The sequence below is a fragment of the Phaethon aethereus genome, assembly GCF_964289735.1.
Source record: "Phaethon aethereus genome assembly, chromosome: 15".
Lineage (NCBI taxonomy): Eukaryota > Metazoa > Chordata > Aves > Phaethontiformes > Phaethontidae > Phaethon > Phaethon aethereus.
Window position 1 is genome coordinate 6,212,178 of NC_138591.1, and position 26,783 is coordinate 6,238,960.

Genomic DNA, 26,783 nt, shown 5'->3' on the forward strand with positions numbered 1-26,783 from the left:
CTGCGGGGCCCGGGCTGGAGAGCGGGGCCCGGGGGTCGCTCCCTCGGTGCCAGCGACAGGGAGCCTGCGAGGGAGGGCACGGCGCGGCGGGTCGGGCTCGGGGGCGGCTTGTGCCGTAGGCGCATGATTAGCGCGAAACCCTGTAAATGGCAGCTCGTTCGTGCGAGGGGCCGTTACGGTTCCCTCCCAGTCAGGGATGTGGGATGTTGGCCGTTGTTCCTGCACAGACACACACTTCCAGATGCTTTAGTGCTCTGAAATCAACTTAACGTGGGTATTTCCAATGAAGGGAAGGGTTTGGGCTTTTTATAGCCCATGGTCCGTGTTTTTAAGCGGATGTTATTTTATTGTTGTTTTATTGTGGTTTTTTCCGCAGCGATGGAAGCGAGTCCCATCGTGACGTCCAAGCAGCGAGAGGAGGTGGTACATGGGGTCCCAACAGAGGTGGTATGCACGGCGTTCTCCAACTCCGTCCTCGTGGTAGTCACACAGTACGGCAAGATGGGGACAATCGTCTATGTGGACCCCAACACAATCGGTGACAACGTGGGCAGGCCCTCACTCACCACAAAGGTGCTACTGGGCAAGGATGAGGTGAGAGCAGATGTACAGTGCGCAGGCAGCAAGGACATGGGGGAAATGTAATAGGTGGGGCTGTGGAAGTTGCCAGGGAGTTGATGAATCACAGCAGTTAAGCGGTGTTTGCACAGTGGTAAGATTAATTTTAAAATCTCTCTGGGGGAAGAGGGGTTCATCAGCAAAGTATGCATGCTCCTCTGCTCTTTGATGGAACAAAAGTCTAACTAACCGTGAGTGGTTTGGGGATCTGTTATTTTGTGTCCTACAGGATATGGAGTGCTTTGCTGTGTTTATGGAAGGCTTGATAAAGCACCTGTTGATTTAAGGGTTGCAGGATCGAACACGCAGCCTTTGATAACCTTTTTCAGGTTTCTGTTCAGTGAGTTTGTTTTCCTTTTCAAGTCCCTTTCCTCGCCCCCACTCCTCCCAATCTATGCCAGCCCCATAATGGACTTTTGCTGCCCTCTCCTAAGTGTGCCTGCCAGCATCTTCCCTTGATAAAGTTTAATTTGTTTTGCTACAACAAAATGAGTTTTTATCGACCATTTCACAAGGCTGGAGAGAAAGCAGAAGAAAATGTATTTCACAAAGCGTCAACTAGTCAGCCATTAAAACAGAAAGTTACAGAGCTACAAGATTATGAGGCTTTCCATCAGGGCAGGAGCTATCAGGTATTACTTTCTAATCTTAACTAGAAAAACTCTAGCAACACAAGTTCCTGATTCTATCACTTCCTCTTATGGAGTGTCAGGAATAGATACATAGATAGATAGAATTCTATCACTTCCCCTTACCTCATTCTTCAGCAATAGCCTTCCTTCTCTGGATGGGAGATGATTTCCCTTCCCTGGTGTGATACCTGCTAATTCTGACCACCTCCACCCCCAAGCTGCTTTTGTGCTATATTTGGAAATGGGAAGTGCCTTTGTTTACTTTGTTACACAGTATTTTTAAATCATTTTACCAACTTAATCTAAACTTTAAGAAAAGGCTTTCGCTAGCTTTCTGCCTTCCTGCTTGTCACAGTTAACATCCCCGTTGGGGATGGTGCACACCTCCAAACCACACTGGTAGGTAAAATCAAGCAAACTGATCCTGCTGATAAATACTTAACTGTGGGTGTAAAGAAAAGCTTGTCTATCTGAATGGTTCAAAGCTCCACCAGGGGAGGTTTAGACTGGGACATTAGGAAGTGTTTCTTTACCAAGACAGTGGTCAAGCACTGGAGCAGGCTTCCTAGAGAGGTGGGTGATGCCCCAAGCCTGTCAGGTTCAGAGGCTTTTGGACAATGCCCTTAACAACATGCTTTAACTTGGTCAGCCCTGAATTGGTCAGGCAGTTGGAACTAGATGATTGTTGTCGGTCCCTTCCAACTGAAGTAGTCTATTCCGTTCTATTCTTGTTAAAGAAACCTCATTAAGAAGATTATATTCCTTTTCTTCCCTCCTTCAGCCTCACTGCTTATTACTGTTTTTCATTATTCTATTAAAATGAAAAATAACATGTCTTTTACACATGACGTGCAAAAACTGTGTATATAACACCATTTTGGGGTCTCTAGGAATTGCAAAAATAACAGTTTTTTTCCAGAGCTTGTCAACAGAACATACCCTCTTCAGCAACAAGTTTTTAAAAGAAAATTATACTTGGAGCCTTCTTCAGAAGTCTGGCTGTGATGGAAATAGAGGCATTTTGATCCATGGCATTTCATATAATTTGATATTTGGTGACATAGTTTGGGTGGGAGGATTAGTGGAAGGACAGATTCTCTCTACTGACTTTCTGAGTTTTCCAAACCTGTGCAAAACTCAGTTCAAGTGCAGCTCCAGTTAAGTTGTTTCAGGGTGGTTTGGGTGCTGTCACTCATGGGTGCAAACTGTTCCCTTTTAAGCTGGTTGAGAAAGTGCTTTCTAAAGTTCCTCATACTGTGGCTTGGCTTTGCTGACCAGCCAAACCGTGTGTCTGTTCCCAGTCATATTGGAGCCACTCAGCACACTGCACACTTGGTCCGAGTCCGGTATCGACAGGTTCTCGACGCACTCCACATCATTGCAGTACTCTTCCTCTCCTAACTCGTATGGGAGGGCACTCGCAGCTGTTTACATCTGTATACCTTTGTTTTTCAGCCCCTCGTCCATGTTTGTGCCAAAAACCTGGTGGCATTTGTCTCTCAGGAAGCTGGGAACAAACCTGTTCTTCTTGCCATGGCTTTGAAGGACAAGACCGTGGAAGGAATACAAGCTCTACGGGAAGTGATCCGAAGTTGCCAAGTGTGGTGAAGTTGTACCATCTGGATTCAAGGAAATGATCTTGAGTCCATGACTCATCACCACTTATTTAAAAGGACAAGAAATGAAAATGATGGAATGTCTTTGTGCTGGTTTTGGACGTACTGAGGAATTTCATGAATTTTTCTCTACTGTGTAGAATATTTGAGGGTTTTGTTACTGTGACAGGTTTGCAGTCCATATAGTCCGTGATGAGACGAGAACAATTGTCTCAACATAAAAGAGAAGTATTATTTTTATCCCGTTGGGCGGGATGTATATTTGGGAAACGTCATGGATCTGTGGTTGTGTCCTGAGGAGCGGTAGATGCCAAGCTCTGTAGCTATGTTGTACCGCAAAGGGGGAACACCCAGTGCTGAGTGAATAAAAGAAACATTGATGAATCTAATTTTACCTGTTTTCTTTTTTGCTCTGTGAAAATCACTTCAATTGAAGTACAAGCCTCAGTAACAAATCAAGAGCAATTGCATAATAGGAAAGATTTTCTTGCCTGTTTTTAAGAAAATGAGTCCTATATGATTCTTTTTGTCCTTATGTCAGTCCCTTTCCTGATGTAGTCTGAATCCATTTTCTACTTTCACTCCGATTTTAAAGAGAGGCAGATAAATATGCTCTGCAAATTTCCTGAAATCTGTGGAAGACAAGAACCCAAATTAGTGGTGAGAAAAAGACAAAATAATAGCTGCTTATGGATTCCATGGTACCAGCGCATGGGAGAGGCAGCGCATACATAGTTTCTACCTCTTCTGGTAACAAATAACGTGAAGGAGTAAATTTTTAAGTGACCTGTTACACACTTCTGTCACTTGATGAACTTGACTGAGCAGACAGGGGCCAGGTCTTGGATTATTCTGGGCAAGGAAGACTTGTGCTGTGTTAAGACCTGTTGGTATCAGCAGTATCAGTACAGATAAAAGCAGAAAATGCATTTTGAAAGGACTCTCTTTTCTCTGAAGTAAGGGTTATTTACCGTATTTAAGGGATTATGAGAAATGAAACTTTTTTTAAAAGTACATCTAAACACTGCAGTCTCGCAGATGCCCTTGACAAGAAATTGCATCTAAAAATAATTTTCCAAACTGTGCTTCCAAGAATCAAAGATTTGCATCTGTCAGAACTCCAAATTTTCCCTTCTACACTTTTTTTTTTTTCATCTAGGAGGGCTGGGAGAGGCGTGTGGAATTTGTTAATGTTGAACCTGGTTTGCTAGTAGTGATTCTTTCCTGACGCAAAATACAATGTATTTCCCAAATCCTGGTGCCCTTATGGTGTCTATAGCTCCAGCAACTTGTGGAAACCATATGTTAATTAGCAAATTGCCTGTAAATCGCATTCCCCACCATGGCAATACAGTGGCATACCACTGCTATCTCCCAAATACCTGAGTGTTACTACTTAAAAGCCGACCATGAGTTAACCGCCTTAATTTCCTGACTCTGTGTGCCACCAGGTCTGCACAGGGTGGCGTGTTAAAGAAAGGACATGGAAATCTCTCCCATTTGATGCTCGGAGCCAGGACAGACTTATCTTGTTGCCTTTCCACGGGTGATAAATTAGACCATAAGCAATTGGTCCTTCAACTTTGCTCCTCTCTGCACCGCAGTAAACCATAGGGAAGACCTGCCTCCAAAAAAAGAGTCACTGGTCTGGTGGTACCAGCAGCTGCCTGCCTTTTAGTCGTCGCTATCCTCCAGGTGAGGATTAATTCCCAATTGCAAGAAAACCTGCCTTTGCCACCCAGGCATTGCTCTCGCCCACAGCTGCAGGATGTATGCTGGGCTGGGGGCAGCGGCGTCGGGCTGCGCCGTGGCTTTCCATCCATGTTTGCTTTCTGGGCGTGGGTGCCGAGCGTGGCGGACTGGAAAGGTAAGTTCTGTAGCCTTCCTGCAGGAGGCAAAGCCTGACCTGCTCCTCCAGCTCCCGCGGGGCCCGGGGCACAGCGAGGGCGAGCGGGGTGCCGGCAGGGCCCGCTGCCAGGCGCAGGCTGGGCTGGGAGGGTGCCGGAGGAGGAGTCTCCCACGGGTGCAGGTGGAGGAGGGCACGGGATGAGGAGGCAGGTGCCTGGCAGCCAGACCCGCTCCCGGAGGAGCCCCACAGGGTGAGTGGGGCCCTGGGGGGGATGCGGCAGCTGGGGGTACCCCACGCCAAGCAGAGGTTGCCCCAGCCATCGGTCCTGAGCACCCGTGGGAGCTACTGGGAGGGCAGAGCCTGCTGCAAGAGCCCTGTGTATGTGTCACCCACTCCTCCAGACCGGCTTTAAGGAGGGCTTAATGCTGCCCTGCCTTAACTTATAGCCATGTCCTATAGGTCCTCCCTCCTGGGGATGGTGTGCAGAGAAGCTGGTTGGGTAAATAACCCCCATGCCCCGGCTTTACCTGAAAGCCATCAGGAGGAAAGGCAGGTCTCCCGCGCCGGTGGGGCTGAGCCTGGCTGCTCCCTGCACCACCGGGGGATCGGGGATCGCTTCCCCCTTTCAGGGGAGCACACAGACGGCACTGCCTGGGGGCTGCGGGGGCTCGCCTTTCCTCCCTGAGCACCCCAGCCCCGCGGCACTGCCGAGGTGGGGATTAGTGCCAGGTGCCTTGGGAGACTGGGAGGGATGTGAGCTGGGAGCCTGCGCTCTGGCAGCCTGCACTGGATGGGAATCCCTGGCAAAGGGAAAAGCGCCGTTTGCAGGTAGCCTGCCTGAACGCAGGTGTCACTGCTCAGTTTATTTTCTGCTCAGTGCTCATGTAGCATCTCTCATATCCCAGGGAGTAACAGGTAGACCATGTGTGGCAGGTACCTGCCAGGTGTCTGAAAAAGCCAGACTGGATGTGGCACTGGCGTGGTCCCATCGAGGAGCTGAGTTTTGCAGCTAATGCTGTTCTCCGTGTCTCCGCGCCGCCTTTGTTTTGGAAGCAAACGGCCCTCTAGCTGCATTGCATTGCCCGGCTACCTTGCACAGCCGGGATCTAATTACCTCTGGAGCTGGGAGCCCTGTGGCACTGAGGCTTTTGTTTTTAATGACTTGCTCCGCCACGATCACAGCGTGACAATGTAGGAGAGCCTGCCAGGACCGGCTGCCGGTGCCACCGCGCTCGTACCGCAATGGCTGCAGCCGGGCTGGGAAAGCCGACAGGAGTCGGGAAGCCTTGGGCCACGCAGCCATGGCACGGCGCTGGGTTGAAAACAGAATAAGTGGGTCTAGCGATGAGCACAGCTCTCCACCGTATCCTGGGAAGCAAGCTGGATCGTGTCCTTACCTATCGTGATGCTTGGCCAGACGGAAAGCACGGCCAAATCCAGGTGCACGGCCCCAGCCTGCGGCAGGGCAGCCCCTAGACGAGGAGCGGCGGGGAATGGTGCGCAGCCGGGCTCTCGCCTCCCTCCCCATGCCACGAGCTACCTCCAGCCTCCTGTTAATGTTTACAAGGCAGGTCTGTCCAAAGACCAGATCCCTCCCCGGCTCTCCCTGGGATCCTGCTTTGTGCCGGCCAGGGCAAGGCCACTGGGACGGTCTCAGGGAGGAAGAACCCGGCTGCCTCCGTAACACTGTCATCCCCGCTCTCCCTCCAGCCACCTCCAGCTCCGCTTCCCCGCTCCCGGGCACAGGTACGCCGGGGTGAGCTCCTGGGACCTCGCCAGCACACGGCCGCCTCGGGCATCTCCGCTTACAGGCGGCTGCTACCGGGCGGAGGGGGGGGAAGGTATTTTTAGGGCTGTTGATCTGACACCAGCTGAGTTTCCTCTCCTGCGAGGTTGGGGTTCAGGGAGAGGGCAGGAGAGGAAGGCGCTGGGCAAGCTCTTGCTTTGCTTTGTTTTCTGTGTTTAACTGAACCAAGGTCATTCCCTACCACTCTTATCTGTGGCAGATATTTTCTTGCCTCTCACCAGTTCACACCTACAGTTTTTTCCCCAGGCGATAGTTACCCAGCAGCTAAAATCTTTGTTTATTAACAATGCACTGAAAAGCACGTATATTGTTAGAGCTGTGCTCACAGGTGGTTGTTTTGGTTTTTTTAAATGCTATTGTTATACCTGGGGAGGGAAAGCAGCTTTCCATAGATTTAGCAGAAAGAGAGGCCAAACATGGCAGTTTATGCATCTGCTGGCCTTGAGATACAAAGCTGTCCTATAAATAAGAGCATATTATTGGGTTGGCCCTTGCTGTCTGGAGCTGCAGGGTACACGGTACCCTTATGCCCCAGCCACCCTCTGCGCCGGGAATGCTCAGCGCCTTGGGGCAAGCGGCTTTGAGGAGGACAGACCTGTCGAGGAGGTGCTGGAGCGCTTCAGCATCCCCAAAGGGCAGCAGCTCTGCCTGCAGCATGGCAGGCTCACTCCCTTGTGCTTAATTCAGGTGCAGGAGGGACCACTGGCTGCCCTTCAGGTCTCAGGGTTGGCATTGACGGTACATCGAGACCCTCATGACCCTGAAATGGCTGAGGCTGGCCAAAACAGCCTCAGTGATGCCAAACCTCTGGCTTCTTTAGCAGCCCCGGGGTTTGCCCCCAGTAGGCCATGCATGATGAAAGAAGCCAAATTTGGCAGGGACACCACAGGGATCCTGGTGTCTTCTGGGCTCCTAAGGAGCAGGACATCAGTGTCTTGATGGCTCATTGTAAGGGACTTCTTATTATCATGGGTGAAAGATGAGTTTAACCCTTAAGTCTCTGGTTCCTGATGGAAAAGGGTCCTTAGCCACAAGTGTGAACTCACAGGGGCACAAGTGCAGGCAGGTCTTTCCTTTTCAAGCGGGATGGTGACCCCTGAGAAAAAAAGGAGCAAGGCTGGGAAGAAGTGTGTTTTCTGGGGGACACGAGGACCATATGCACCTCCTCAGAGAAAAGAGGGTCTGCTTTTGAAGAACATCTTGCGTTTTCCTAGCAGACTCAACCATAGTGAATAGGCTGGTTTGGGTGAGGGACGCCCTGGAAAAAGCCTGGGCAAGAGGACAAACCTCACAGGAGGTTTGTCAATATTGTGTGGGCTGGGAAATCTGCTGGGACCTTCCCCTTCACCAGCTTACCTCGGTCCTGCCTTCCTGTGCCGCTCCCCTTGCCTCTCCCTTCCTGCAGATGAGTAATGCCACACGTGCCTTGCCCTCTCCTGTGGCGCCCGGCACCCCAGGGCCCAGCATGACTGCCAGGCTGGCCTCAGCCCCCCCGTCCCCAGCCCTTGTCCTGCTCACGGCCACCCACAACGACTCAGAGGATGGCCAGCAGCTTTTCCTGACCACGACGGTGGCGCGGGTCATCTCCGGCATCTTCGTGTGGTCGGCGCTCATCGTCACCTTCCACCAGGTACGGGCTGGAGTGGAGACACAGCTCAGTGCTAGGATTGATACAAGGGCAAACCTATTGATTGCCCCCAAGTTCATTGCACATCACTCAGCTCCGGATGCATATTTCCTCCTGTTGCTGCCTGGAGGGGATATCTCCGCTGCTGGGAGCCCGGTGCTGGCAGCTCGGGAGGGTGGACTTTGCCCACACACTTCCCAGGTGGCTGCCGGAGCCAGGAGAGACTGCAGGGCATCGGCACTGCCCGGAGGCAACACCCGGCAGGGTTTCTCCTCTGGCTCCCCTGGGGTCTGTGCCTTTGGGGCACGTGCTGCCGACCGCCTTGAAATGTACCGCCAGCGGGCACACTTTCGGGTGCTGTGCAGATCCATGCTGCTGAAGGCAGCCCTGGGGTGAGCTAGTGCCTCCGAGCGCTGCGAGGGGTGCACGGGGGCTGACGCAGAGGAGGGCACGCTCCTTGCGCAGACCCAATTCCACGCGTTTTTGTGTGGGACTGGGATGGAGCCTATCTCGCATGTCTGTTCACCACGATGGGTCTGTGGTGGAAAGCCGGCAGTGCTCTCACCCCTTAGAGCATGGCTGACATGGGACGAGCCTCCTGCAGCCCTGCGGGCTGGGGGTGCCTCTGGTTCCCCTCGTGACTGGTGGTAGTCACAGCTCTGCACACTGGGCACTTTGCAGATCTACACACACCTGAGGAATTACACCATCCCCAAGGAGCAGCGCTACATCATCCGCATCCTCTTCATCGTGCCCATCTATGCCTTCGACTCCTGGCTCAGCCTTCTCCTCCTCGGCAGCCACCAGTACTACGTCTACTTCGACTCGGTGCGCGACTGCTATGAAGGTGAGCATAGCCTCTTGGCAGAGAGGCTGATGGCAAAGCAGGGCTCCCATCTCGCTGGACTGTGTTTCTGGAGAGTCCTGGATTGCACAAAGTGGCAAATCTCCATCTATTTTGCTTCCCACTCTCCCTTCATCCATGCAGAGGTTTTCCCCTTCCTTCTCCACCAGCAGCAGGGAGGGGATGCCCCACGGGCAGACATGAGCTGGTGCCTTTCTCATGCCTGCCTGCAGGCTCAGAGGGACCCCAGCATCATGCTCCTGGGGAAAGAGGTTTTCTGGCTGCCTGTGGGGTAGAAATGCAGCTTGTCTAAAGTGGAAAGTAGATGTACCTAAGAAATTGGGGAACTGGGGTGTTTTGAGGTGCAGGATAAGCTCATCAGGGTTGAGGTTGCTCTTCCACCTTGTTGCTCATCCCCTGGGGAATGGAGGGGTGTGGGCATGTGTATTACTTCAGGTTTGGAGTATATGAAAAATAAATGATGGGGATGTCTAAGAAAGCTGTTCAGGACCTGCTTCTTGCTGGCCACCAGCTGCCTGTGCTGCCCCTTAGCAATTTTGAGGTCCTTCCACGCAGATGGTCCCTGGCCACTGCACTCCTGCCTGGGCTTGTCTGGGAGCGCATGGAGGCTGGATGCATGAGTGCGGCTGGGATATCCGATGGCTGCCACACACACACACGGACTGCGTATGCATGGAGGAGCTGCTGCGTCTGCAACGAACCCTCTGCACATGGTGCGGTGCATCTGACTCCGCTTGGAAGTCAGAAGGATTTGACCTGCTGCTCCTCTTGCTGGGCTCCCACCCACCAGTGTCCCAAATCCTGATGTGGTGTTGGGATGGATGAGAAAACACCTGAGCAGGAAGCAATGTGAAATGTAACAGCCACCTCCCAGATCTCTATCAGCCCTGATGATCGTCTCTGCCCTTGCCTTGCCAGCTTTCGTGATTTACAGCTTCCTGAGCCTGTGCTTCGAGTACCTCGGAGGGGAGAGCACCATCATGACAGAGATCCGAGGGAAGCCCATTGCGTAAGTCCCAGCATTCCACGAGTTCCTCAGCCCTCCACCCACTTTCCCCATTCAGCAGCCCCAACGGCATCTCCTCGGCTTCTGCTTCCAGGTCCAGCTGCTTTTACGGGACCTGCTGCCTTCAGGGTATGTCCTACTCAATCGGGTTCCTGCGCTTCTGCAAGCAGGTGGGTACCCAACAGGGCGCATTGGCTCCGCTCCTCTCCAGCGAGGGCTTTCCGGGCGGCAGGGCCCTTCCCCACTGCCCTGCCGAGAGGGCTCTGCTTCATCACTCTCCTGAGATGCTCTTTTTGGGCTTTTTTTCTCCTCTGAGGCAGGCAGCTCACCCAGCTTGCCGGCACCTGGCCAGCATCAGGGCACCAGGCTCGCTGTCCTTGCCTCTGACTCACTGCTGAGTCAGGGTCTCCTCCCACTGCAGAGCTGCAATTGCCGTCCCTGTCCAGTCCCAGGTTAGCCCGGACGGCTCTCCAGCTCCCCAGCACTGCGCTGCGGGCTGAATCCTGGCACCGGTTTGTCCCCAAGCCACCTCGTCCCCCACCTTGGAGCGGCTACGCTGCCTTTCAGGAGCTGCCTTTTGGGAGCCCTGCTCCCTCCTGTCTGCAGACCTTGAGCTGGTTAATATTTCACCCGGCAGCATCGGTCACTCTTGTGATGGAGAACTGCTCTCTCCTCTGTGTCCCTGTCCTGGGAGCAGAGGGGTTGCCTCGCGTGGAGGGGCCGGGGGTGGCAGGAGCTGCAGGGAGGGCGGTGGGATGACCCTGCTGCCCGGGGTGCACCGTCTCTCTCCCCTGTGCAGGCTACGCTGCAGTTCTGCATCGTGAAACCCCTCATGGCTATCATCACCATCATCCTGCAGGCGTTCGGGAAGTACCACGATGGGGATTTCAAGTGAGGATGCTGGGTCGGGCTGGGGAGGGTGAAGGGGACAGGATGGGTCCCTGATCTGTCTCAAGGGACAAAGTGTCCTGCCAGCCCTCCCCGGGGAGTGGCTCTGCAGGTGGCAAGAGCACAAGGAGCCCAAAGCAGCTGGGGACAGAGACTCACAGCCCCCAAATGAGAAAGGGACCAAGCTCCTGTGGGCCATAATAAAAGGGGTCCCACAGACAGAGGAAAAGCTGAGAGCAGACTCCTGCCTCCCCTTTGCCCCTGCCTTACCTTCCCAGGCTGGGCTCTGCTCTCCGCCCCCAGCAAAGCTACACACTTCTCCTCTCCCCATTTCATCCTTCTTTGCCTCCAGTTGCACTTGCTTTGCTTCCCACAGCCCAGGGCAGCAGCTCTTTCTCTCCCCACAGTGTCCAAAGCGGCTACCTCTACATCACCATCATCTACAACTTCTCTGTCAGTCTGGCGCTTTACGCCCTCTTCCTCTTCTACTTCGCCACCATGGACCTGCTGCGCCCATTTGAGCCGGTCCTCAAGTTCATCACCATCAAGGCAGTCATCTTCCTCTCCTTCTGGCAAGGTGGGTCCCACCACGGGTGCTCAGCGCTTCTCCTCCCATAGCCCCACCTGGCCCAGGGATGCAGGACCAGAGCTGATCTCTCTTCTCGCCCTTCCCCTGCACAGGGACGCTGCTGGCAATCCTGGAGAAATGTGGGGTGATCCCTGAAGTTCAGATCATCGATGGGAAGGAGGTGGGAGCTGGGACAGTGGCTGCTGGCTACCAGAACTTCATCATCTGCATTGAGATGTTCTTTGCTTCCATTGCCCTACGCTACGCGTTCACCTGCCAGGTATACAAAGAGAAGAAAGAAAACTCAACAGGTAACTGCTCCTCTCTTCTTCCTTCCTTCGTCGATGATTAAGGAAAGAGGAGACACCTCCCTTATAGCATTACCAATGGGATGCTAAACACCACCAGAGGAATTTCCTTCTCCTGTGCTCCACGAGTTCCTCCTCCCCCTTCCCTCATGGTACCCATGAGCCATAGCCAGTGGATAGGAAGAAAGACCTTGGTGTGGGTGGGCAGAACTAGGGGATTTTGGTATTACAGCACATGTTGCTGGAGAGGATCCATCCTCTTTGAAACATAGAGCTGGGGTTGCCGTTATTCTACTTGGACCTCGCCACTGCAAGCCGACGTGGCCCACAATGAGCTCCTGATCTTGAATTTCTAAGGAAAAGTGTCCCTCCAGTCTTGGAGTGCTTGGGCTCATTGACTGTCTGATGTCCCTCACCCTCCTGCTCTCCCTGTTTTTCAGCAAACCTTGCCCCAATGCAGAGCATCTCGAGCGGGCTGAAGGAGACCATAAGCCCCCAGGACATCGTGCAGGATGCGATCCACAACTTCTCGCCTGCATACCAGCAGTACACGCAGCAGTCGATGCAGGAGGCAGAACGCAAAGTGCCGGGGGAGAACGGGCATGTGGCCTCCAAGATGGATGGACCGAGCAGCAGAAAGAGCAAAAACATTGAGAAGAGAGTGCTGATCCTGTCGGATGAGGAGCTGTAGGAGACGTCGGAGGGGACAGTGACACTGGTTTAAACCCATGCAAATGGGAGGTGTCTCAAGGCTGAGACAACCTGGTCTAGTTGGAGTATCGAGAAGCCAGGAACTCTACCCAAAAAGCCAGTCTCTTGAAGGGCAGATGCAATAACCCAGGGAAAGGTTAAACCAGATAGTGCCAGCTTCTGCTGTCCCATCTCTACTGGTGTTAAGGATGGGGCTGGCATTGCTCCTACAACTAAGCAGCCCTGTGTGCAGCCTGGGCTTTGCTGCCCCACTGCTGGTGTCTCAATGCCAGCCCCATGCCCATGCTGGGGGACGCCAGGCAGGGAGAGGAGCCAGGCTGCAGGACAGACCAGCTGCCCTCACCCTCCTCTTACCTCCAAGCAGTGCTGAGGCCTGAGAGAAATGCTTTTCTCAGCACAGTTCTGTTCTAGTTTCTCCCGATTTGAGTAAAAAATGATCTCCAAGGGCCCCGTGGAGAAAAACAGCCCAGGAAGGTGACTTCACTTCACCTCAAAACCCCATAACAGTTGAAAGACGTCATTCCTTATTTTTACATCTTTTCCCCTCTCCTTCTCCCAGAAAAGCCTACAGGGTTGTACGGAAGACCTTTACCAGGGAGGAAGAGTAAGTCATCCTCTTCTCCCTCCAGATGGAGATGCAGTTGTCTGAGTAACTCCCCCGGGAGCAGCGTCGGGACCTCACGGGAGATCTCGCAGCTGCATTTCTGAGAGCGCCCGGTGACAGCAGCGCTTGTTTATGTCTAAACCAGCTTATCTCTGAACGGATCAGAAGTTAAAAGGGATTCCAGCTTCCTTATCAGAGTCTTTATTAGGGAACCAGACTGTGACTGGTGGTGGTAGGAATGCGCTTACTGGGAACTCTCTGTTCCTCCTAGGCCTTCGCTATTCACTGTCCCTGGGCTTTGCCCAAGCTGGGGGAAGGCAGGCAGGAGACGAGCCCGGCCAGGTGACAGTGGCAGGGATAGAGAGATGCTGGGAGATGCCGCTACTCGAGGCAGGGCCGCTGGTGGGGGAAGATACTGCATGGAGGGATTCTCTGCGTATCAGTGATGGAGAGCACGCATCCTTCTGTTAAACTTCCTCTCCGTTTTGTTTTTCCCAATTTTTAGTCCAATTTCTATTCCCTCGTTAATCAGATGATCCCTGGGAACCTACTTAGGTACTGGCTGGGCTGTTGTTCGGGGGTGGGAGCCAGGTAGTGAAAGGACGAAGGCAAGTCTACAGCCTCAGATTTGCGGTCACGTGGCAAACCAACCGATGGGTAAGGCTTAGAGCCATTTTACACACAACTCCTGGTGTTTGGGTTTGTTTTCCCCTGCTCTTATGATGCAAAGTATAAATCGCAACATGAAATTATTTTATTTATGAATTTTTTTCTAATAAACAGCAATTTCTACCACAGACTGAGCAAGTGTTTTCACTTAGCTCAGCAAGCAAAGCCCACGATCTGCCTGTTCCTGCTCTAATGCTGATGCTCTTAAGCTCAACGTCCTCCCTGCCCCTCGATGCTGGCCCAGCAGAAATACCTGCACTCGCAGCATCCTGCAGATTTTGGCATTCCCATGGGATTTGTGTGTATCTTTTTCACTCCAGAGAGCGTGTGTGTCCCCCGCTTCCTCTCCTTGCACTGCACCTCTTCCAACCCTCGCCTAAGCTGTGGATGCAGCAGTTCAGAGCTGCGGGATCCACCTTAGCCAAGCTAAGCCCAGGCTCTAGCACCAACAAGACAACCTCTCTTTGTTATTATTAGAGAAATCTTATCATACTGGAAGCCTGGACTCCACACGAGCAGCCTACAGCTAAGCCAGTCTTGCAAGTCCCTCTGCTCCAACGCGCCGCTGCTCATACCTGCTCAGCCGGTGAGACCGCTGCCACTTCTCCTGCGGTGAGGTCCGTAAACAAGATGGATGCTCTGCGCATCCAGGCATCCATCCAGGGTCCCGCACATCCTGGGAACAGGACCCTTCTGCCCACAAAGTGCAGCCTCAGTGCTCGGGGACGAGGCTGCCCGGCTTTGTAACGCAGCCAGCACCGAAGCAGGGACATCTTTCAGCTGAACACCTTGGTTGTCTTCACCCCTCTGGGAGAGGGCTGGCCACAGCTGCAGGAACAGAGGCTGCTCCGGCTCCCGGGGTGAGGACAGACTGCAAAGGTGATGATGGCACATCTGTCGGTGCGCTCGCAGCCGCCAAGATAAAGACTTGCACAAGAACACAGCAAGAAACGTAGTTGTACTTCACTGCACAAATGATCGACGCCGGTGCACAATGGGCTGCATTCATTGCTCTTGCCAGCAGGTGCAATTCCCACTGCAGACAATAACATTTGCCTATTTATGTCAAGCCCTGATTACTGTATTATATGTAAAACAGGTCTTTCTTGCAAGCAAAACAAGGTGGGGGGGAATCAGCTGTGACTCTTCCAAGTCAGCAGCGTGATACCAGCCCGAAGGAGCCGTGCTGGGCTGGACACCAGCTGGCTGCCGCGCCGTACAGCCGCAGCAACGCTGCCCGCTCCAGCAGGCAGGAGCTCGGCCTCCTGGTCGTCCTTTTTCTGGGAGAGGGGAGGGAGGCAAGAGCTCACGGCTCAGGCTGGGCGCTGCCACAGCCCTCAAACCGTTAACCCTGTCACAACGCATCCATGGAGAACAGAAATACCAAGGATGCTGCGGGCCGAACGCGGTCCCCAGCAGATGCGGTCCTGTGCTCCTCTGCTAACGCGTCTCCTCCACTTCTTCAGCAAGGACATAGGCAAAGCTGGCGGCGAGCACACGGGTGACCTACAGAGGAGCCCGGCTGTGCCTGGAGCCACGCCAGCAGGCAGCTTGGGAGGAACAGGCTTTTCTCACTGCCAGCAGCAGGCTCCGGCGGTTGGCAGATTTGTTTTCCAGTTGTCGCTTGTCCTCGGGCTTTCCCCAAGGGCAAGGCTGCGCTGCGGCTATCGGTTCTCCCGGTGCTTTTTGGGCTCGGGTCAGGCAGGTTTACCACCCGCTGGCGCTGGGGATGCACCCTCGCGGGGCACACCCTGCCATCGCGCCCGCGACGGCCGGGGCCGCCCGCGCCTCCTCCGCGCGGAGGGAAGGCAGGCGGCTGCCAGCGCCGCGGCCGAGCCACGGCGCTCACACACGGCTGCTCGCCTGGCGGCACCCAGGTGGAGGCAGAGGCTTCCTTCTGTGGGTGCCAGCACCTACAAGCGAGTGCCCAGGCCCGGCTGCTGACAGGCAGCAGGCTGCCAGACCTGCACCGGGGAGCAGGATTATTCGTGCTCGTGCAGCCCTGCTCACAGACACTCTTCTCCCCCCCAGCTCTAGGGCCTTCTCCTGCCCTAAGCATGGTGAAGGTCGAGTTTCCTTTCAATGCTGACCCTCCACCTGGCCCATTGCTGGTGCCCTTTTCCTGCTGAACCAATGCTCCTCCATCCCTCCAATAGACACGACCGGCCCTCCTCCCTCTCTCCTCCTCTCCGGCTCCTCGCTGCCGTCTCTCCAGGCAGGAGCTGGAGCAGCTGATGAGGATTTTCTTGCTCAGCACAGTGACTGCCATCGCCCCCCAGGCTTCACCCATGGCCCTGGGCAGCCAAGCCTGCCTGGCCCCACCTCGGGCACCTAATGGCCATCCATTACCTGCTGACACACAAAGCCTTCTCAGCCTCGCTTCTCTCCACTTTGCCCTACCTCTAATTCCAACTTGGCCAACACGCCCGTCTGCCTCCAACCTACTGCCTCAACCCGGCACAGGCCGAGCGCTCCTCCTTCAGCCGTCCCCTAACGAAAGTCGGGAGTGGGGGATTAAAGCCAACACAGCCCCCAGGAGCTCACGGGCACAAGGTGACCCCTCTCTAAAGCCCCAACAGGGAAAACCAGAAAGATTAAATATTGGCGCGGGGGCTTACAGCAGCCGATTCACAAGGAGTCCCTTGGGAAAGGGGAGAAGGGCTATTTCACAAGGGAGAGGAGAGGGGAGCGTCCCTCTCCAGCGCTGCGACGCACCCACAGCGCGCGGTCAGCTCTCGGCACCAGGTGCCTGCCGAGCTACCGGCCCCCGCCCGCGCCACCGGCAATACCCACCGGCACACGGAGGCGCAGCCTGGCTTGGAACCGGTACGCGTGGGCTGCGCACGGCAGCCACCAGACACGCAGCCTGGGCACGAGCCGACCCCAGAGCGTGTTCCAAACGCACCACGGAAGCCCCGCCGCGAGGCTGGGAGACGGGCGGGCTGGCTACGTCGCGCTGCTTCAGAGGGTCAATTCAAGCTCCAAAATGCTGACCACAGACCAGGGCAAGTCTGAAACCAGAAAATGCTTTATTGGAAAGGTACAAAAAAACCAGTCACTGCAGCTAAATTTACAGCAATAAATTACGTTGTGGCTGTCAAGAGAAAGTAATGGACACATACACAGGGCTATTCGCCTTACAAACAGGAATCCACATTGCTTGGTATATCAATAATTTATTTTATAATAAAAAAGCAGCACAAAAATAAATATTGAAATGAAATTACTGAGTAACCACAGAGGATAGAATGAGCTGGTGATAAAAAACAACTTAAAACAGAAGACTTCTATCATTAAAAAAATGAAAGCAAGTATCCACCATCTACGGAAACACCCCAGCAGACCGAAATACAGACGAAGGAAAACAAATCCACTTTACAAAAGTTTTTCGTTTTTGTTTCTTTTTTTTTTTTTTTTAAATAAAAACAATCATGACAATGAAGTTTAAATGATTTGAGAGAGAAAAAAAAATGCCACCTTCTCCTCCTCCCCGGGTCTGAGCTGTCCCATGGCCTGACTGCTCCACGGTCCCGTGGCATCGCGCCCAGCCCCGCCACAGCTTGCCTCCGCACCGGCTCACCCACCAGCACCTCGTCCCCTCCCCGGCCGTCCCCGGAGCTGCGATGTCACCCAGGTCTCTAAGCTTGCGCTTTGCGGTCTCCTCCAGCAGACGGTAGAGTTGGGCAAGAGCAGAGACGCTGACTTGCTTCAAAGGGATCTGGAGCTGCCCTGGAGGGAAAGGTTCCCCACTCCCACTAGAGAGCACAGCAAACACGTCTACAAGAACAGAGATGTCCCTCCCGGTCCCTGCCCAACGTTTTCGTCTTCTGCCTCCCACCCAGCCCGCGGTTCCCACGTCACACTGCGGATGGGGAGCAATCAAAGAAAGGCCAGGCCCGGGAGAGAGCATCCCAGCACTCAAATCCAGAGCCCCCGCTCCCCAGTGGGGCTGGGGGACAAATTAGGAGGGGCAGAGAAGGGAGCCCCGGCATCCAAACTACTGCAGCAAAGAGACAAGCAAGAGGTACGGCTCGGGAGGAGCGCTGCCAGAGCCGCCTGCGCGACTCTGCGGGCGGCAGCTCCCCACGTGCCGCTTGCCCCGGGCATCAGGCTTGCAAGTGCAGGACGGAGAGAAAAGAAAAAATAATAAACAAAACCACAAAATAAAACAAAACAAAAAAACACCAACAGAAACAAACCGAACCCCAGAGGAATGCAATGCGACAACCCCAAGCTGGAGGGCCCTCCAGGGCGGAGGGTGGAGGAGCTGGGTCTCCAACGCGGTCAACAGCTTTCGGGTCATTCCTCCCTCCACGTTACCTTGCAATTCTGATCCCTCTGTGGAAGTTAAGCCAGGACATTTCATTCCCCTCCAGGTCACCACCCAGGGAGCCCTGGACTGGCAATTTCTTTTAATAAAGATTTACAGTATCAAACTTGGAAAAAAAATTATTTTTTTTTTTTTTACGAAAAATCTGTACGATAAAATGTATATAATTATATATTTATATATATATTTCTCTCTCTTTAAATATTTCCACGTGGTCCTTATGGATATCCAATATGGATTACCTACCATGGCTATGGTATCAACAGCTTTAACAACACCCAGGCCTCTTGTTCTTTATCGAGTGACCAGAGATTTAAGTGCCTACCGGCACTAAACTAGCAATCACTTGGACAAGCCTTTGGCACCCTTCCAAGAACTGGAAAAAAAGAAATACTTGGCCGCAAAGGAAGTGCCACGTAAAGATATGTTTCTCAACTCATTCCAACAGCAAGAAGACCCCACAAATCAAAGTTCGACCTCCGTCCCCCTCGGTGCGACTGGTCTGATTTCCCCAGTGGGGGGTCAAGGGCAGCCAGAGGGTGTTCCTATCTAGCCAGGAATGTTATGGAGCTCTGGAGCTGTTTTAAAGACTGGAAGCATTTGGGCATTTTCAAGTCAACTGGCCTTTTTCGTTAAAGTTTTCATTTAAAGCCCCAACAGTGCCAGGAGTCTCCATTTTGTCTGTTTTCGGAGGCACCTGTAAGGTCTGGGAAAGTTTCCAATGTTTGTGAGCTGGAGAACATGAGAGGACCAGGAAATGACAGTAACATCTTTTTCTTCCTCAGCTTCTGCTGTGGGAGTCAATAACTGGTACTGATACACAGGACATCGATCTGCCTGTTCGGAGATAGGGAGGGAGTGGAGGAGAAATGAGGTAACGCTAAGTGTCATCCAAACTCTACATGTTGGAAAATCACTTGAAGGAAACTCCCTGCTCCCCTCCATAACACGTGGGTCTGGCAGGGGTAACGAGCCTTCAGGAAGCGTTTCACTTACACCCTTTCTGGCTCAGTAAGGTCACGGATGTCTGTGTTGAGGACTGAACGAGAACCAAGTCTGAGGCTTCTCTTTTCATTAACCTATTTCACAAAGGACCCTCCTGGGAAATCCAGAGACTCCGATGACAAGGTGAAAAACAAGAAAAAGCAAGCTAACAACTTCTTCCAAAGACAAGTAGGGCTTCACTAAATTTCTACAAACTTACTGCCATTCAAGGCAAGACAAAGCCTCGAACAACAAATTATACCGGGTGTCGGATGCCAGTTCACTGTCCCCTCTGCAACAACGGCGGCACTTGATTATTCTCCGTCAGTCCAAAATACTCATGAATTCTCCGTGATCTTTGTTTTCTGTTCTGGAGCCCAAATCCTCTAAGCTCTTCTCCTCATCTTAAACTTCAGCAATCTCATTCTCTTCTCACCTGCGTGACAACAGGCATCGTCCATTCCACAAGTCTCTGACCTGCCCTGCAAAACTCAGTCCCTTTTCTTTCCTACTTCAAAAAGAAGAAAAAAACAAACAAACAACAACAAAACACACGAACACCAACATAGCTATTTTTTTTTTTTTACAGTGACCCGGAAACATTCATCTTTTCAGTGCTGCTGCGCCACAGCAGAATCTCTCCTTTCAGCTTCCCATCTCCTGCCCATTGCCGAGCCAGAAATCCCTCTCTCAAACCACTGCTCAGAGCCACATGAACCACTTCTCGATCCCAACTCTTCCATCCCCTAGACACACCGATGTTCACCCTGCCCTCCGTATGCCTCTTGGGACAACCCACCCGTTCCCAAGAGAAAGCGTCAAGTTTCAAGGTCACATTCACACAGGTTGTCTGAACACTGAGGGCTGTACACTGTACTCTTTGGATCCCAACTGCAGCACCTGACACGCTACAGAGAGGAAAAGACTCTTCCAGCTCCCATCCGACCTCCCCATAGCCCTTCACTGGTCATCAATGACTGGTGAGCCCAGCTCTCCAGCTGGGATGTTCATCGCTAACCTACCAATGCTTTTGTCAAAGAGGAGGCTCTGTAACTTCTCTCCTCCCGTCTGAATGCTATTGCCCTCCAGTTACACTTCAGTGCTTTAAAAAACGTCCTTCCGAAATACTCTGCACAAACCCCTTCTCATAGTGCTGATCCCAGCAGAACTGTCCCACCTTCCCGCAGCCAGTTCTGCCTCCACCTGGTAATACTTGCAGCATTTTTCCCCCTTGCCTCCCCTTCTCCTCCCCATCACACAGCTCTTCACAGCATTTACTGTGCCTCCTTCCCTTAGGCTTCAGGGAATCCAGAAAAAAAAACCCGCTACTTCAAGACTGCGGATCATTTGGAAGAAATAAACTGCATAAATATACCCAATTTGTAGGCACACCTTAGGGAAGGAGCTATCAGGAAACTTGGGCTTGGAATAAAGGAGGCTGCAATGTAGTTTTTATAGGCCACACAGGTAATGGGGCATATTAAAATATGTAAAATATATATTTTTCCATATTTTAACAGCATGGATTGAAAACAAAAGGTTATTCCTAAATGGGTGTGGTCAAGCATTAGTCTCCATCGTCCTCCCGCTCCCATCCACTCATAGCAGGACGAACTCTAATCCAAAAAAGCCTGTATCTCTGCCCTCGTAATATCAGATGGAAGTGGGGAAGGTAGGGGAGACCCTTCTTACAGGGAGTAGGATGCCACTAAAGGAAACTCTTTTTCCCATACATTCATCTCACATGACTATTTCTACGGTCCGTCTGTTTCCTGGCTCTTGAGCGTCATTCACGAAGACTCCAGAGGCTCCCCAGGTATCTTCTCCCAGCTGGAAAGCTGCCCACGGCTGAGAGGGGTTTGGGGAGGCAGGGGGAAGGAGGAAGCAGATCTTGCAATTTTACTGCATACAGAACTCAAATCCTGGACACGAAAGGTTGATGGAGCCACCGAGTCCAGACAGAAGCAGCCAGTTAAGTTCCCTTTGTAGGTTTGGGCGGGTTTTTTCTTTTCTTTTTTTTCTGTTTTTTGCACTTTTGGAAGAGAATTGTTAAAATGCCAATTCTTGATGTGACCAAAGGACTCCGGAACAATGCATAAGAGCCTTTTCCCCTCCCCTCTGAAAGGCTGCTAGTTCCCCCCACCGAGGGCACTAGGACGCTGCTGAAAACGGCACAGAACTGGATGAGATTTCGGCTGATTTCACAATGGTGATGACACTGGTGGTGGCAACTTTGGTCGGGGTAATAGGCCCTCGCGCCACAGTACGAGCAAAGGTCTGGAGTGCTTCGTACTTGGAGCGCAAGGCGTCCAGCTCTAGCTTCATACTGCTGTTTTCTCTGGCCAGCTTCTCCACCTCTTGCTGCAGCTCAACCCGCTGCCGCTCCAGCTCCTCTTTCTGAGTCACGCGCTTGATGCGGCAGCTGGCAGCGTAGCCCCGGTTCTTCAGCGTGCGCCTCCGCTGCTTCAGACGGATGACCTCCTCTTTGGTGAGACCCCTCAGGTGCTGGTTCAGCTCCCGTACGGACATTGACACGAGTTCATCATCACTCAGCACTGGGGCATTCTCTCCTGACTCCTCCTTTACCTGCAAATACCAACAGCACAGGGGTAGCAGCAACCCTAGGTGAACAGATGCTCTGGACAGCGAAGGGAGACGGGCCACCCCTCAGCAATGTGACACCCCCACCTGGGAAACACCCCCGAAACACCGTAGAGAGCACACGCTCCACCAAAACATCCGGGTAAAACATGGCAGAGACCTGAGCACTGCTGTCATCTGCGTTTGGGTAACCCTCTTAAGGCAGAGAAAGCAGTGAGCTTTACACGCCCAGTGTGAACTGAACAGTAAGATGTGTAAGGAGATAAATGTAAAGCAGACTGAAGCCCTTTGTGTTCCTTTATCAGGGCCCGGAATTCGTATCGAATGCTAAAGATGACATCTTTGCGCAGCAGTATATTGGGACACCAGTGCAGCATCTCAAAAGCAGAATACCTATTCGAATGCAGGGTTTAATTCAGCATTTTGTGGCTTTTCGTTGAAGACTGCTCGTCCAAGTAGTGAACAAAACCAACTCTGCTTGGCTGCAAGGGCCACAGCCTGGTTTGGTTTTCCTGGCACACAGGCCGGACTCTGAAGTTACATGAGGAAGACGCCACGGCCTTGTGCCTTTTCCTCGAGCAGGTTTGCTGCCACAATTATTTTCAGAGTCACAGAATCATTTAGGTTGGAAAAGACCTTTAAGATCATCGAGTCCAGAACCTTTAAGACATCACCTTTTGTCTCTTCAGAGACTGCAGGTCATCTGGAATGAAAAGCTGAGACACTGGAAAGAAACTGTGACAATGCACGCACAACCCATGTGCAGACTGCCACCAAGCTGGTATGTCCGAGGCATTTACTGTCTCACGGATCTGAGGCACCAGCTGAACACATCCTTTCCCCAGTGCCCCCCAGTCCTAAGAATAGATGTACTTCACTGACAGGCCTGGGAGCACTGGTTTCAGGATGCTGCCAATACCCGCTATAGTCAAAAGTCTCTCGGATAGCAACCGGGATACTCCAGCCTCCACACCATCCCAGAGACTTTAGACTTCTGACTAGGTATTGCTGGTAGTCTTCCACCCTAACCTTTCCTGTAGGTACTGGGAAATTGTATCGGCACCCATTTGTAAGAGTCCCTCAGAATGAAAAAGTACAGTCACATATGACCAGCGTCGCAGAGAGCACAGTTCTCCGACAGCCTCCCCGCCACCCAGCACTGCCCGCTCAGCTTTCTTCCCTACCTTTAATGCCTTGTTCGGTTTGGGATTAGTCGTCATAACCTGAGCACAGTCTTCCGGACAAAACTGCTCAGAAATTGCAACTGGAAAAACAAAACAAGATTTTCAGGTTAGAGCAATCTCAGAGATCAAGGCAGGAAGAAGACACCCACCACAGGGTCGAAACCCCCAACGCAACCACCGTTAAAAGAAATAACCACCCGCTTGTTTAAAACACCGGGATGGATTCAGAGATCAGTTTATCCCATTCAGATACAAGAAAGAAAAATTGGTGTTGACAAGCGCATTGCTTTTTAATGCTGAAGACCTCCTGTTTTGCTATTAACTACACTAAGATTAAGCAGGGACGAGAGGGCAGGGAGGGGGGAAAGGACACCAGCTCCCATCTGTAAACAACCGTTTTGCTAACCACGACACACCACCGCCTCGCAATGTGCCACCCCTTCCCAAGGGGAGCACCGAGCGTGGCCTCCCAGGCCCCGGCACTCGCTCACCTCCCTCCGGACTCACCTCCCAGACGCTCAGAATGGCCTATTAGGGACTGAATTAAGAGTTACCTCCGCTCATAAAAGGCACTGAAAAGCCACAAGACAACAACTCCCTTCATTCTTATTTTGATTATTATTAACCCAGCTTGAAATTGAATCAGCAACCCAGAACGAAGCTGCCTGGTTTGTAACCTGCTTTCAGTGCTGTCCCCACCCAAAGGAGACGCTACCAGAAACCCCGAACAACAGAAACAAATGCCCCCCCCGATAACAAAGCAAGGCAGGAGTTCACCTCTCCCAACGCGCCAAGACTGTTGCTCCCCGATCCTCTCGGCCGCAGGCTGTCAGAGCCGACCTGCCTGAAATCTCTAACAACGTGGAGGCACGTCCGCCGACAGAGACGCCATCCCCTGCCGAGATGCTGCCCTTCACTCTCACCTTAGCCAGCGACTACACCCCTTTGATCAGCGCCTCGCGCCTCCACCCAAAACCTCCACCCCAGGGTGATGGCAGCACGGCGGTCCATCGGGTACCTACCGTGAGAGGGGCAACCGCAGCCGCGCCACCATCACAGCCTCTGCCTATGGCTCCCCCAGCGGGGAGGGCGCGAGGCGCCGGTCCCCACCGACGCGCGGCGGCGGGCGGCTTCGAGGGTCGCACCCCCAGCGGCACCGCAGAGCTCACAGCCTGTCTGGCGGGAGTCCTCTCTCTCTTCCCCCCCGTCTCCAGCCCAGCCCAAACCCTCCCCATTTCCACGTCTGCATCGTGTCACACATCCTAATCATTCATGAAAAATCCAGCCAAAGCATCCCAAGCATGATTCCCTTCTGATAGTTGCCATGGTGACCTTGGGAAAGTAGCCAACCCGGATACAGTCGCCATGGAAACAGAGAAGCCCAAAAGCAATAATGACTTCAGGTCATGTCTGTGCAAAGACATCACGAGGTCGTCGGAGAGTAAACAAACTCATTCATATCTGCAAACGGGGGCCGGTGGGATTTCGGGGGGAGCAAAGGTGGGGTGTGGGGACCGGCGGGAGCCGTGGGGGTGAAGGTGCTGGCTCAGCCTCCGCTGCTGTCACTTGAATTTTATCCATCGAGACACCTCATCATCACACAACTTACGTAAAAATCAAGATGAAGACCGAGGGCTGGGTACAAATAATCCCGTAAGCAAAAAACTGCGAGGCACTATCCTCAATATTAGGGAGCGTATTTAGGCGCCTCCTCTATTTTTAAGCTGGAGACAGCACAGCTCTCCATGTCTGGAGGAGGGACAAGGACAGCCGAGATGCGCTGTGATGAATGGATCACTTACAGCAACTGGTGTGCGCTGCGTTTTCTAGAGCATCACCGAGTCCTTCCCTCTCTCCTCCGGCACCGAACCCCACCCTGGGCACACCTCCAGCAGCCCCTGCCTCACCGGGGCCGCAGGAGCAGGCTGGGCACGGGGAGGGGAGCAAGTCCCAGTGCCCAGCAGCTGCCTCTGAGGGACGGGGATACGCCTGACCTCCGGCTGCCGCCAGACCGCGTGTTTTGCACGAGGGCTAACCGCAGGCAGGCGGGCGGGCAGGATCCCCCATGAGCACGGCCACCTTCTTCAGACCCCAGCGCGGCCCTTCCGCCGTCCATCACTTCCCCTCCGCGTCGGGCGTTGGCCGCCCACCCCTACCTCCAGGCCGGAGGCGCAGACGTGGGCGCTAGCGCAGAGGAGGAAGGAAAAAGCTCTTCGTCTCAGCCAAACGGTCCCGGCGAGTTCAGGAGAGCAGAGGCGCTGCCAGTGCGTAAAGGAAACGGCCGGCACCCCCTCCCTGCAGACGCAGCGCGCCGCGGGCCGCGCAGGCAGTTGGTGCCATAGTTATGCAGTGAGTCACCAGCTGTTTACAGAGTTTTGAGAGCTCACATTCCCACAGCATCAGAAACTCTTCCTTCCCTCGGCATCCCCCCCCACCTCCCTCGCCGCCCCCATCCCTACAAGGAAAGGGGCACGCTGCCGTCCCGCTGGCGGCACTCTGCGCTGCTAAAACCGGAAAAGGAAAGTCAAAAAGGAGGGGGAGGCCGACGACAGACCCGTCACACCCTCCGATTACACAAAAACCCTTTTGATCCTCACCCAGCGCGTCTTCAAAGCGCTGTCTACGCCAGCCGACGGAAAAACTGAAGAGGGCCGCTTGGCTGCGCAGAGATGGAAAGAAATGTAAAATATCGTGGAAAACAAGAGCCGAGGGATGAGGTCGCCTCCGGGGTCGCCTGCCATCCCGAGCAATGCTCTGGCTCCACGTGACGAAACCCCTTCTGGTCACCTGTTGCTCTGTGTCACCAAAGCAACATCTCTTCAGCCTGCACGCTCCTCGGCACAGTCGCCATCACGCTCGGTATGGGGTCCCATGCCGCGCGCCCGTCCCCGCTCGCGCGCCGAAGCGCCCTGGATGGGCCGGCATCCCCCCCGAGATGCGCTGGGAGCCGTCCTGCTGCACCGGGGCCGACACGCCAGAGCCGCGGCTGGTGAGGGATGAGCGAGGAGGCTCAGGGCACCGCCGGGAGCCGTGACCTCGTCAAAGGAGAGTGGGAGACGGGGGTCTGCGCCGACCCCAAGGGCAGGATTCAGCAGCGCAAGTAGAAACACTCAGACAAGCTCAAGTCTCGCACTCAGATACGAGTGCCAGGGAAAGTCTTATCTCTGCACAACGTGAACCCACAGGTGTGGTCCGGGCTCCGCTCGAAACCAATACGACAACACCCACAACCCTCACCAACCGTCCTCCAGGGCCTCGGGCTCCATCTGCATCTCCCCACCTACAAAATCCTTCCCATCAGGACTATTCAGGACTACTCGGCTACCAGCAACAAGCAACTACAATCGGCATGGCATCTCCCACACTCAGAAGGCAAAACCCCGTGACAAACTCGTAAACCGTCCTGCAAACACGTCCTGTCCAGCAGCGTCCCCCAAGCATGCTGCACTGGGGTCTTCTGGGACCCTGCCTGCGATTTGATTACTAGAACCCTTTTAGTCTTTACCCTATTCCTGCCCTTCTTTCCTTAATTGCATTTGCTGCATCACATCTAAAATTAGGAGCTCAGCTTTTTGGAACAAGGACTGCATTACATCTGTAAGCTGTACGACACACTTTGCACGCTACATAAATAAAGCGGCAAGTAGTAATACACCAACTGTAAGGAGCAAAGGCTTTTCCAGCGCAGCTCCATGCTTGTATTTAAAGTGAGTGTTTTGACTGTGGGTTACATAAAGAGCCCTTGTAATCCTGCAATAAAGTTACCCATTGACAGCCTTGCCAACGCCCTATCCCTCTCTCAGACGACTCCTATGCCTCTTGCAGCATCCTTCTAAAAACCTGGAGGTCTCCGGCTGACATCCCAAGCCTGATGGTCTCAGCTTCGATGGTCCAGAGATCCCCAGCTCCTTTGCTT

At 53.3% G+C, this 26,783-nt stretch overlaps 3 protein-coding genes across 3 annotated transcripts; 2 read left to right on the forward strand and 1 right to left on the reverse strand.

Moving 5' to 3' along the window:
• Positions 1-372: 372 nt before the first annotated feature.
• On the forward strand, positions 373-2,858 carry PSMG3 (proteasome assembly chaperone 3; the record flags this gene model as incomplete). Its single annotated transcript, XM_082006493.1, has 2 exons — positions 373-594; positions 2,706-2,858. The coding sequence occupies exons 1-2, from the start codon at positions 379-381 to the stop codon at positions 2,856-2,858; spliced, it is 369 nt and encodes a 122-aa protein (XP_081862619.1). The 5' UTR covers positions 373-378.
• Positions 2,859-4,923: 2,065 nt separating this feature from the next.
• TMEM184A (transmembrane protein 184A) lies at positions 4,924-12,475 on the forward strand (the record flags this gene model as incomplete). Its single annotated transcript, XM_082006628.1, has 9 exons — positions 4,924-4,965; positions 7,928-8,152; positions 8,831-8,996; positions 9,933-10,023; positions 10,115-10,190; positions 10,820-10,911; positions 11,316-11,485; positions 11,590-11,787; positions 12,225-12,475. The coding sequence occupies exons 2-9, from the start codon at positions 7,928-7,930 to the stop codon at positions 12,473-12,475; spliced, it is 1,269 nt and encodes a 422-aa protein (XP_081862754.1). The 5' UTR covers positions 4,924-4,965.
• An 8,174-nt stretch (positions 12,476-20,649) lies between these two features.
• On the reverse strand, positions 20,650-22,918 carry MAFK (MAF bZIP transcription factor K). The gene is made up of 2 exons (XM_082006818.1): positions 22,868-22,918; positions 20,650-21,668 (listed from the first exon to the last, which is right to left on the reverse strand). Exons 1-2 carry the CDS (start codon positions 22,901-22,903, stop codon positions 21,234-21,236), a joined length of 471 nt encoding a protein of 156 aa, XP_081862944.1. The 5' UTR covers positions 22,904-22,918; the 3' UTR covers positions 20,650-21,233.
• Between the last annotated feature and the right edge of the window lie 3,865 nt (positions 22,919-26,783).

Excerpts from the sequence above, each read along its gene's own strand:
- MAFK (XM_082006818.1), bottom strand. The coding sequence starts at position 22,903 with ATGACGACTAATCCCAAACCGAACAAGGCATTAAAG. Across the intron at positions 21,669-22,867 it reads AACCGAACAAGGCATTAAAG|GTAAAGGAGGAGTCAGGAGA; the intron begins GTAGGGAAGAAA and ends TGGTATTTGCAG.